At 45.8% G+C, this 11,862-nt stretch overlaps 1 protein-coding gene and 1 long non-coding RNA gene across 2 annotated transcripts; one reads left to right on the top strand and one right to left on the bottom strand.

The window, feature by feature from the left end:
- Positions 1 to 5,554, bottom strand: LOC119267790. Its single transcript, XM_037549228.1, has 4 exons — positions 5,238 to 5,554; positions 5,068 to 5,135; positions 2,073 to 2,191; positions 1 to 685 (listed from the first exon to the last, which is right to left on the bottom strand). Exons 1-4 carry the CDS (start codon positions 5,443 to 5,445, stop codon positions 160 to 162), a joined length of 921 nt encoding a protein of 306 aa, XP_037405125.1. The 5' UTR covers positions 5,446 to 5,554; the 3' UTR covers positions 1 to 159.
- A 362-nt stretch (positions 5,555 to 5,916) lies between these two features.
- LOC119271458 lies at positions 5,917 to 6,508 on the top strand. Its single transcript, XR_005134536.1, has 2 exons — positions 5,917 to 6,092; positions 6,191 to 6,508. It is a non-coding gene; the product is annotated as an uncharacterized LOC119271458 (long non-coding RNA).
- The last annotated feature ends 5,354 nt before the right edge of the window (positions 6,509 to 11,862 follow it).

Genomic DNA, 11,862 nt, shown 5'->3' with positions numbered 1-11,862 from the left:
GAGACGAGAAAAGGTGCATTTCCATCCAAAAGGAAAAATCTACAACGATCCATCATTCTTCATCAACGGTTTCAGTTCTCACATCAGGAAGAGGGCAGACCACATCGGTTGCTACAATCCCTAGAGTTACACATGGTACAACAGCAGGCAAAAAAACATTCAGGCTAGCTTGCTCCTCCGCTGCTCTGGCAGTGAAGCTCCGAACACCTGGGCCAGCACTATCTTCTGCCTCTTGTTCAGTCGGCACAACTGCTGGACCCTGCCGGTGTCACCGTTCAGCAGCCTGCGCCCATCGCCCGCGGCCTTTCTCCTGAGGGAGCAGAGCTGGGCCGACGGGTCAGTTGCAGCAGCCACTCCGTCGGCATCAGCTTCGGGTTCGTCTGCTCCCCAGTCTAACTCGTCGTCTGTCCCTTTCGATGCCTCATTTGTTGATTCGGAGCCTTCCCGGTTATCGTCTTTCGCGGGAGCGGTCTCTGTGTGGCTGTCAGTCCCCCACCATTTCATTGTTTCAGTAGACAGGCCAGATGATGGAAATCCGTACTTGAAATCATCCATGTAGGTGGGGATGTCTTTGGCTTGGCTAAACTGGGACAGGCTTGGCGCATTTTGTCGACCTATAGCTGTTCCTGCCTTCGCACTGCCTTGTTGAGCTTTTGGCACTCCCTGGAAAGCACCTGATGATGACCTATCAATACGACAAAATTAAGGGTCAGACAACTGCTGAAAGTTGTTTATTCATTACAACAATCATCATTTGGTCCATGTATGGTTAAGAGTAATTGTAAGACGCCGCATTGTACCATAAACTGGGAAAATGGAGATGATTAATATCATTCAACAAACTCAGAAATGAACAACAATAAATGAAGCGCTCTGGCCTTTGGAGGTCCTGGAGAGGGATCGTTTAAACAGAGTGGTCACGGTCAGGTTTACCTGGTACCTAACCAGGCTACTGCTCCCATCATCCAAGCCCTCCGAGAGCATATGGGCAGTCAAACCATTAACCAGTAAGAAACACACCTTATGCAAGTGGCACACAGAATAATCTCCACTTGACATTAATTAGCACAAGGATCCATGTTTCAAGTGCTTACAACACAAAGTTGCCAAGTGGGTGAAAGATTGATAAATCAATCTAAGGGTTGTGAGACTAGTAAACACTAAGCAGAGTAAAAGTTGCACCGAGTTTGAGGAGTTAAATCAGGCAACCAATACAACTGGACATAACGTTAAGAAAAATACAACTGGACCTAAATCCAAATCTATTGCATAGAAGTTACATGTGTAGCTTGAGAGGGGGTTGTGCTTTTAGACTACAGATAGATACAGCTCACAAGAAGGGAAACATGCATCATCAACACTACCTTCAATATAAATAATAAAACAGTTCCAATATCTTCTCAGTGGACAGTGAAAGTCGCAAATCATTCTATGTTATGCAGGATCAGGAGCAGGAACCCTAATAATCAGTAAAGTGTACAATCTTATACATGATTAAATTCTATTCATATTCATGGAAAAGATGTGCCGCGGCAAGTTCGACACTGATGTCGATAAAAGTAGTGTGCGACAAATAGACATTGTACTGTTGGCAGGACATGCAATGGATGATCTCCAATAGGCAACAGGAGTTACCGGGGGGCACTGGTGCCATGAACCACCCCTGAACCAAAATAATCAAGATTGCTCTAGTAATACAAGGTCTGTATGTACCATAGCAGATAATTGCCGTCCCATGTACATATGATAGCAGAGCCATATAAAAAGCTCTAACCTTAAGTATTCTTCCTTCGCAGTAATCAAGAAATTGGACTTGTCGTGTCTTAAAAAGAACACTTATATGCACTACAATAAACTAAAAATCTTCTATTTCAGCCAAACTGTTATAATAGATACCTCGGTGTAGTATATTAGTTTTTGAAAATCTTCTACTTCAGGCTACTGGGTGTACGTTTCTAGTTAACATTCAGTGACAGTCAAATGCATGAGCCCGGTACCTTGAGAGAGATTTACTGCTACAAGGGAGAGATTAAGTTCTTATACATGGAGAATATCAAGGGAAAGGTACTCACGTCGCTAATGAACCAGAAGAGCTTATAGCCTTTTGTTTTGCAATTTTTGACAACTCAAGAAGCTGCATGGCTTTCTCTCTTTCAGCATTTTTTGCGTCATCACCCTTCCCAGAAACAATCTGCAAGCATGAAGGTCCAAGTAATAATATAAATTATTCAACTTTGTAGGAGTTGCAAGAAAGCCAGAACTAAAAAGTAGACATGTTATTAAATATGTGGCTGCTCCACAGCAGGCCCACACGCCAGCTGGGAAGAGTACACATGCACTTAGTCGCCTAATCGAATGGAAAAGATGTCACACAATTTCGCACCAAAGCACGCTGGCCCACACGCCAGCCACCGTGGAACTCCTGATAGGGTGTGCGTCGGCCTAGCCAGCCATGCATAAATTTGGAGAAGGTTATTTGCAAAGGTTGTATGAAGCACCAGCCATCTCTTAATAACTGCTTGAGTTTTGTTACAGCAGTCACATCCAGATGTAAACGGAAAGCCGTTGGTGTGAGTTATTCAGCTGATATTAACAGTTTTTGGCATCTATTTCACTTAGTGACATTTCCAACACTGAAAGGTGTGAAAATGAACAAATAAAACACGTTTTAACATAATAAATAAAGCGCATGAAGGCATTCATGTTCACCCATATCCATACTACTACTATACTATATAAAGTATAAATATATCCAGATCTGAGGACTGGGATTTGGTCAGATGGTTAGGTGCATGAGTGTATACCCGGCCCACCTGCGTTCGAGCCCTGGATATCGCAAAGAGCTCATGTTTGTCGCTCCTTTATAAAGAAGGCTTTCATGAGGGCCTATCTTTTTTTAATATGTACAGATCAATCAATTCATACTATCCCAAAGAATCCACGGGACAACCGGCCACCCCATGGTGGGAATTGATGTGATTAGGCCTACTATACTCGACTTGTGAATTGCTGACCTGATAGGTGCTAAGAACTAATGGGCAATCTTGGTATAACCGTATAATCATCTCGTTTGGTGATTTTTCTAGTTTAAAGACCAGAACATCATGAGTCTTTTTTTGCCATTGATTACAAGGGGAGCCTTGGCACAGCGGTAAAGCTGTTGCCTGGTGACCATGAGCAGTGGCGGAGTGTGACCGAAACAAGAGAGGGGGCCAAACTCCAACACACAATATGGTCCAAAAGAAATTTTTCACATCATTCCACGTGATTTTCTTCATCAGCCACTTTTCTTTTAAAAATGGACTGCATCATTCATAATGCGATGTGGTGGTTCCCCGCAAAACAAAAATTTACTGATGTGGTGGACATCTAGATTACCAAAAGTCCAGAATATCTCCCCTATAAAAAAGGTCCAGAACATCTAAATACATCACATGACATTCAAAAATAGGACATACTGGAACTTGGGCACTTGCACTAAACAGAAACATGATATCAGTGTATTGGACATACCTAATCAAAACCAAGGGTCTAGGCTGTGGTCTAGGGCGTCAGGTGCTGCGTGCCAGCGAGCATTGCCGGCGTGCAGGAGCTGTGGCTCCAACCAATGAGAAGCCAAGAAGAAACCCCAGGCAGCACCTCGGGCGTGGGGCGCTTCCATGCAGCGTGCCGGTGTGTGTGTGTGGTGGTTCTCAAACCGCCGGTCAAGAAGAAGAATAGGAGGAGCAGCAGGCCAGGATGAAGACAACCAAGGAGATTAGGTCGCCTCACTATGGACTCATGGAGGCTGGCTGGAGGCATGGATGCGTACGTAAACTAATGGGTCAGGCGGTTAGCAAGCAGGACTAGTGTTCCGCTAGAACGATAGGCTGATTGCTACAAGTGGGCTTTAATTGCTGCCAGACTGGGCCAAAGTATACCTAGTAATTAATCTTGTGCACATTTGAAAGGGGGGTGGGGGGTCATGGCCCAGTTTGGCCTCCACGACGCTTAGCAAGTGACCATGAGGGCACGGGTTTGAGTCCTGGAAACAACCTCTTGCAGAAATGTAGGGAAAGGCTGCGTACAAAAGACCCAAAGTGGTCGGACCCTTCCACGGGCCCTGAACAGGCAGGAGCTACGTGCACCAGGCTGACCTGTTTTATAAATTGATTACAAGTGCCAGCATGTCAACAATTCCCCATCCTGATTTAAAACCACATCACCAAGTATCACTCTATGTTTTTAAGGCGACGCCTTACCGCCTTAGGGAGGGGGGGCGCTTTGGCGCCTAGGCGGGCGCTTTGGACGCCTAGGCGCCCAAAGCGGTCGATTTCCAAAGCGGAGGGGGAGCGCTTCGACGCCTAGGCGTCGCCTTAGGGACGCTTTAAAAACATAGGTATCACTTGTTGCTACCTATATACCAGATAAGAGTAGGCAAGCTAGTACTTATGATGATTTTGAGCACAATTTTGTGATATTTATCTGCCCTGCATTCTGGTTCAAGCTCCGCCCCTGAATCTCAAATCTTATTTGAATGTATATGGTTTTGGGAAAGCAGGCTAGAATTTCCAATCTGTTCAAGAACATGGTAGAGGCGTATTCAGCTTACACTAAACATATGATGTTTGGCTCGATCACTCCACAGAAGTATTTTTCTGTTGGTGCTAGATGCTAGAGCTTCCACAATACGAGAACAACTGATTGCTGGCAACAGCATGAGGCAGCTCAATATCACAGGCATGATTTAAGTTATAAAAATCTATCAAGGTGTTTTGCTGGGATATTTCCATTGTGTTGCTGCGGAAAAATAACAAAAAGCAATGTGAGTTCGTATTCGTATAGTCACCAAAAGACATCTCCCGATTCAGCTAGTTCCTGTGTTTACAGCAAGCATTCACCAAAAGATATCTGTCCAGTCGGTTAGTCCCTGTGTTTACAGCAAGCATTCATGTTCTCACTGTCTCACAGGTACATGTAGCCGGGGGAAAAGGTACACTTAAGCATGCAATAAATGAACATTAATGCTACAGTAGCAAGGCACGAAACTGATTTCACGAACCAGCCGCAGAACAGACAGGATTTCACCTTTCGATACGGCCATCTGACAATACCGTGGGTGCGGCATATCCGCTTGAGGACGCTGGTGCAAACCCCTGCAGATCAAGCATGGTCACCTACCAGTCAGTACCAGGCAATCGCGAGCGAAAGCGGCGAATTCCGGCAACGTCAGGGGAGAAGGGGCGGGCGTGGTTTACCTAGGATGGAGGCGGCCTCCGCGATGGGGAGGGAGAAGAGCTTGGAGATCTCCTCGTAGGATAGCGACACCCTGGTCGGCTTAATCTGCGCCTGCGCCTGCGGCTGAGGCACCAGCGCCAGCGCCAAGGAGGGAGCCTGCTCCGCCGCTGGCTGCTGCTGCGCCGGGGGAAGCTCCTGGGCGCTGGCAGCCATGGGGGGCGCGGACATAAGAGTTGAAGCGGGCGGGAGTGGAGAGTGTGGAGCGTGAATGGGATCGAAGCGGTAAGGACGAGGTGGGAGCGGCGGCGGCCGGGACGGGACGGATCGGATCGGCAAGGGAATCTATCTAGGCAAAAGTCTAAAAAAAACCTTGATTTTGTTCTTCAAGTCTGAATCAAACTTTGAACTGAGAATCCCTGAAATCATCACCCTGTGTTTCTTAATCCCGGTTAATCCCAGCCCATTAGTGCTAATAGCTGGTTTGGGCGTTGAGATTGCTGACGTGGCTAGGATTAGGGTTAACCGGACGCGACAATGAACTGACTGCGGGCCTCTTTGGGTACTCACATAAGGTGCAGCGGCGGGGAAAGAACAGAGCTTTTTATTGATGGGCAAAAAAAGAGCTTCAGCAGGGGAACCAAATTAGGGTCCGTCAGTAGGCTGGCTGGCTGGCGGCGGCGGCGGCGACGGCGGCGGCGGCGGCGACGGCGGCGGCGGCGACGACGGCGACGGCAACGGCGGCGGCTGCAATCGGCGATGTCTTCCTCCTCCCGCGCGTCGTAATCAGGCGGAGGTCGCGGGCGTAGGGCTCCATCAAGGTCGCCCGTGCAAGAAGTCTCCTCCCTGGAAGATACTAGTGCTGCGTCCATGAAATTGTGAGCTCCCAATCTTCTCTACCAATTCTTCCTCGTCCTTCTTTCCATTTCTTATGGTATGAACACTTGAATCAGAGGCTGGCTGTGGATTTTTTCAGTGGCATAGTGATCCCTGCTCCCCAATCCTTGCAGAACTACTGCTCGATCTTAGGGCTGCAATCAGGAGGTTTGAAGCTGCAGGTGGTGATGACTGGCAACCATGATTGGAACAGGGCCAAAGAATTGGAACAGAGGATGCACTGAGTCAACAAGTTCTAGAGAAGAATGCAGAGATTGAACCAAAAATGTTATTGGCAGGTGTATTTACAGGATTTGTACTGCATTAATAGCTAGAAGAAAAATGTAATGCCAAAATCTTGTAATGGCTGAATGATGTAATGGTTGGATGATGTAATGATATTCCATGCTGCTATTTATGTGGTAATTGATGGTTCATTTTGTTAGACTGCAACTTGAGAAAACAACAGGAAGTGCTACTATGTGCTAAATTTCTGGTAACATATCACATAAACAGTAGGTAAATTTGTGAGAACATATCACATGTTCTCAACAACATATATGACATTTCAGCTTACACAAACACAGTTTGAGTAAACCAAAATAACAAGTAATTTATTAATATGCTAACAGAGTGACATAACCAGCAAAAGGACATAACCAGAGTGACATATCTAGTAAAATCACTAGTCCAGAGTGAGAAAATCACTAGTACAGCAGTTTAGTTCCGTATTTTTGCATAAGTTCATCACACAATAGGTACTATATGACCAGAGTGACATAAGGAACAAAAGGACATAGCAATTCAGTAATATGCTAACAGAAAATCACTACTCCATCATATCACATCTTTGATTTTTTTCTTGGATTGCACATTCTGTTTTTTGGTAGCCTTCCTCTTCCCACCATTTGATCCTGCTTGTGCTTGAACTTCTCCTATGCTTTTAGCTTGCTGGCTTGATCTGATTTGAGCATTAGTGTTTGCTTGCTGTTAAAATAATATGAGAGTACATAAGCATGTGAATGCACAAGTGATTAAGAAAAAGCAAAACTATTTGAAACAAGAGAGTGAACTTGTATTTACCTGAGATGACTTCATTTTCCTGCCTGTTTTCTTCAGGAAGGCATTCTTCTTCTTCCCCTTTTCAGGATTCTTGTGGCAACCTGTCTTGTTGTGCCCCTTGTGGCCACACATGCTGCAAGTAATTTTAGTGCCATGCTTTGACATTTTCTTTCCTTTTGGTGCTTCTCCCTCTTCCCTCTTCCTGTCATTATTCCTAGGCCTACCTGGCATACTCACATACCCAGGTGCTTGTGGTCTAGGTTTGTCAGAGATAGGCCATCTCTCTTGTCCTTCTACTGGCTCCAAGCAGCGCTCATATATCTTCTTAAATTGCTCAACTGAATAACATTTGTGAATGAAGTCAGCTATGTTTCTTCCACTCTTGTATATGGCACTGATGGCATGGCAACAAGGCATCCCTGCTAGCTGAAAGTAACCACAAGAGCAAGTCCATTTGTCCAAGTTCACTGTATAGCTCCTTCCTCTGCCACTGACATGTTTCACCTCAAACCCTTCCTTGCCATTCCAAAGCACATCACAGAACTGAGTCATTTTGATGGCCACCTTAAGCTTCTTGAAAATGTTTGGGCATATATCACTAGATGTCCACTTTTCACTTTTGCTCCTATTTTCTTGGACTCTAAGTGTCATCTTGTGTCTAATCTTCTCTAGCATAGAGATGATAGGATAGAATCTGGCCTCAACTATAGCATTGTTAAAGGACTCACATAGATTGTTATCAACTGAGTCACAAAGGGACCCAACAGGAAAAAATGCTCTTGCCCAATGCTTAGGCTCTGTCCTCATTATGTCCCTTGCACCTTCAGGTGTATCTTGAGCTAACTTGGCCTTCCTATACATGAAATCTTCTCTATTTGCGGCCTTGGCAATTGCCCAAATTTCTTTTGCAGAGCATGCTCTCTAAACTTTTTTTTCCAGTTAGCATAGATGTGTCTAGCACACATTCTATGTTGTGCCTTTGGTACGTAGTTTTGCATTGCATTGATAAGGCCCTACATTGAAGTTGCAAAAAATATATTACAATAGGTACATAGGACAAATGTAGATGGGACAAATTAACCTAGCCTAAAAAAGTGTACCTAGCATAAAAGTGAGTCGGTCACGCTTCTACAAGGCGAGTGAACCTAAGCAACCTACCATAAAAGTGAGTAGGTCACGCTTCATCAAGGAGAGTGAACCTAAGCAACCTACCATAAAAGTGAGTACGTCATGCTTCGACAAGACGAGTGAACCTAACCAACATAGCATGAACCTAAACAAACTAGTAATTAATAGGATATCACTAACAAGTAAATAATTAACAAAAAGCCAATATGGACAACTATGTGAACAACATACCTTCTGTTGATCTGATATGAACACCCATCCTTCACCTTGATCATTAATATCCAAGTCCTTTATCAAAAGGCCAACAAACCACTCCCAAGATTCACTAGTTTCTTTCTCCACTACTGCCCAAGCTACTGGATACATTTGATTATTAGCATCTCTACCAATAGCACATAGAAGCTCACCTTGACATGCTCCTTTGAAAAAACAGCCATCAAGCCCAATAACTCTTCTGCAAGCTTTAGAACCCTTTTTCATAGCATTGAAGCATACATAGAAGCTTTGGAAAATATTTTGATCCATGTACTCAGGGTTCAAGCCAACAAGGATTGTGCTCCCAGGATTGCTCCTAAGTAGTTCAAGCTGGTAGTCGAACACCTTGGTGTACTCATCTTTCAGTCCGGCAAGTAGCTTCTCTGACACTATCTTCTTAGCAGCCTTGCACTTTGATGTTGAAACATCCGCAAAGAAATCTTTCAGAACCGTGGCTTTAATGCTATCAATTTTCCATGTCGGATTGGCTCTTAAGATGTGCTCATATCTCCTAGCAATAACTTTTGCTGTGACAAGGTGATTGTCTCTGTTAGGTGCACACTCATGTTGATCTTCATATGTGATCACCTGAAATCTAGAACACCTGCTACTATAAGCACCATATATAGTCCACGAACATCCAGGCCATCCACACTTAGCCCTGATCCTCCCTTCTTCTGACTTCATGAAGTTTATACTTCTAAATGTCAGAAGTCCATATTTTATTAGTGCCTTCCTCATCTGTTCATTGCTCCTGAAAAACATTCCCAAGCAGAATAGTGGAATATCTACCTTAGGGTTGTACCTAGGGAACTTAGTTTTCCTCCTAACAAATTCTCCTTCATGATCACTTTCCTCATCATATGATGATGGATCCACACTAATTATTTGCACATCATCATCTGCAGTTATGACTGCATCTGGTTCTACATCAGTCTCTCCTTCTAAATCATTGTCCATCTCATTTTCAAAATCACTACCATTGTCACTTGCACTCTGATCATCTTGCTCCCCAAAATACTCCACATAGACCTCAGCCACTCCTCCATCAGTTATATATTCAGACATCTTCATACAACCAACATCATCACACAAAAATAATAGGCCATCCACTAGTTTTTTACCAGGCATCAGGAAGTGAATCTTCATACTTTCTTTCACTGGTATGTGATCACCAAGAAAGCCTTTGATCTCTGGCAAAGACAATCTATCCCTTTCAATCTCTGAACTTGCTTCATCTCCACCAACATAGTCTAAAGTAGGCCCAATTCGAACAAATTGGCCACCAAAATGAAACCGCACATGTAGTTTGTCGCAAGGATCCATGATGACATGAGGAACCTGCATTGCCACAGATTTTTTGATAAAATCAACGAGTGATACAAGTACTCCGAACTAGATGTAAGAAAAATCTATTGTTTCTGCACAAAGTAAATGCCCTAAAAACCAGATTTTTCTGCGCCTACAAACCCTAACCAGAGACAATCATTGGTGAAAAAAACAAGGACGAGAAGACGAATAGAAGATGGAAGGGGATTACCAGAGATTTTTCCAGCCGCCGTGATCGTCTTGCCGTCCCCGTGATCAATCAATGCATGTACGCCATTGCCGCTGCAAGCTGGGGAAGGAACGGGTGACATCCAGGGAGAGAAACAGGGGAAGGAGCAGGTTCGTGGTGGGGTTTATGAGGACAGTAGGGCCCATAGTCCGTCCATCATGGCGTCCAATTAACCCCTAATCCCAGCCACACCAGCAATCCCGACGCCCAAACCATCTATTAGCACTAATGGGCTGGGATAAACCGGGATTAACAAAGACAAGGTGACAATTCTAGGGATTCTCAATTCAGGGTTTGATTCAGACTTGGAGAACAAAATCAAGGTTTTTTTAGACTTTTGCCATCTATCTATCTATCTGTGTTTCGGTGGGTGGGTCGATCGATTTGGGCGTTGCGCTGATTTTGAGGGCGGCTGTGCTGGTGGTGTGACGGGGCAGGGGCTTTTCTTGCGGAGCCGACAGGTGGGCCTGCTTCTGGGCTTTTTGCATCGTGGTGATCTCTCTAAATCCGAGGTAGTTTTCTCGCCGCACGTGCAGAAAATGGGCAAGGGTTCTCTCTCTATCGCGTGCAGAGAATGTGTACATGCATGTGCAAGTAAATTTTGTTGTATATATGCATGTGCAAGTAAGTTCAGACAAAAATGTTGTAAAAACATGAGTATTCACGAGCCGTGCAAAAAAAAAAAGATGAACTTCTAAAACATGCTTTGCATGTATGTGTTTTTAGTCATCTATATAAAACTAAAATTTTGGGACAATATATCCTGATGTGCACTTAATATATATAGATAAATTTTTTTGATTGTTTAAGCTTGCAGGTTTACTAGGAGATGGAGCTAAAAAGAAATTATTCCCTTTATCTTTGGACAGAAGAGCATTGTCTATTAGGGCATCTACAGTCGGACCTCTCAACCCCGTCTCATACGCTCGGGTGGGCCGCTCAGTCACTGACCGGTCACGTTTTTTCGGCCCAGTCGGACGCCTCAAACGGGCTCAAATGCCCGGGCTGACCGGCACCCCTCATATCCAGCCCAAATATGGGGCGGATATGGGGGCGCTCGGGCACGCCCGCTACGTTGGACTCGGCCCATGCTGGCCCACCCGTCCCCACTTATATTCGTCCCCATCCGCTCGCCGGAGCAAACTCTAGCCACTTCACTCCACTCCCCTCCACTCCCCTCTGCCACCCGAGCTCACCTCCGGCGGTTTCCGGCCTTCTTCGGCATGGAAGACAGCGGATCGGACTCCGACCACTCCGGATCCGTTGACTGGGATTTCATCCCGTGCAGATTGAAGGAGGCAATGGCAGCCCGCATTGCACTCGCCGCTCCTGGGAGGACAATACCTGACCGATGGACGGATCCGTCCGCTGCGACACCATACCGTCGGCTCACCGGACGCTCGGGTCCTCTGGTGCTGGATCCTCGCGGTCCTGGCAGCCAGAACACCTCTCTTTCCCCATCACGGGCTAGGCAGACTATGAGTCCCACCGGGAACGGTGCGGCCCGTCATGGGAAGGAGAGGATAAGAGCCGCCGAGGCCCGTATCGCGGCGGAAATGGCGGCGACGGGGGTGATTGATGCGGCGGCGCAGGCGGCCGTAGAGGAGGAAGCCATCCGCGCCCGCATTGTGAAGAAACGGCAGCGGAGGAACACGCGCGCCCTCACTCGAGAGCAGAATCGGACGGTCCGTGCCATTGTCGAACTGCCACCGAAGGAGGAGAAGGAGGGACATCGATGACGAGGATAGCTCCGGCGACGAGCAGATCTG

This window comes from Triticum dicoccoides, chromosome 3A, assembly GCF_002162155.2.
Source record: "Triticum dicoccoides isolate Atlit2015 ecotype Zavitan chromosome 3A, WEW_v2.0, whole genome shotgun sequence".
Lineage (NCBI taxonomy): Eukaryota > Viridiplantae > Streptophyta > Magnoliopsida > Poales > Poaceae > Triticum > Triticum dicoccoides.
This window is presented reverse-complemented; position numbering and strand designations above follow the sequence as displayed.

Excerpts from the sequence above, each read along its gene's own strand:
- LOC119267790 (XM_037549228.1), bottom strand. The coding sequence starts at position 5,445 with ATGTCCGCGCCCCCCATGGCTGCCAGCGCCCAGGAGCTTCCCCCGGCG. Across the intron at positions 2,192-5,067 it reads TCAGATGGCCGTATCGAAAG|ATTGTTTCTGGGAAGGGTGA; the intron begins GTGAAATCCTGT and ends TCATGCTTGCAG. Across the intron at positions 686-2,072 it reads TCTTCTGGTTCATTAGCGAC|GTCATCATCAGGTGCTTTCC; the intron begins GTGAGTACCTTT and ends TCGTATTGATAG.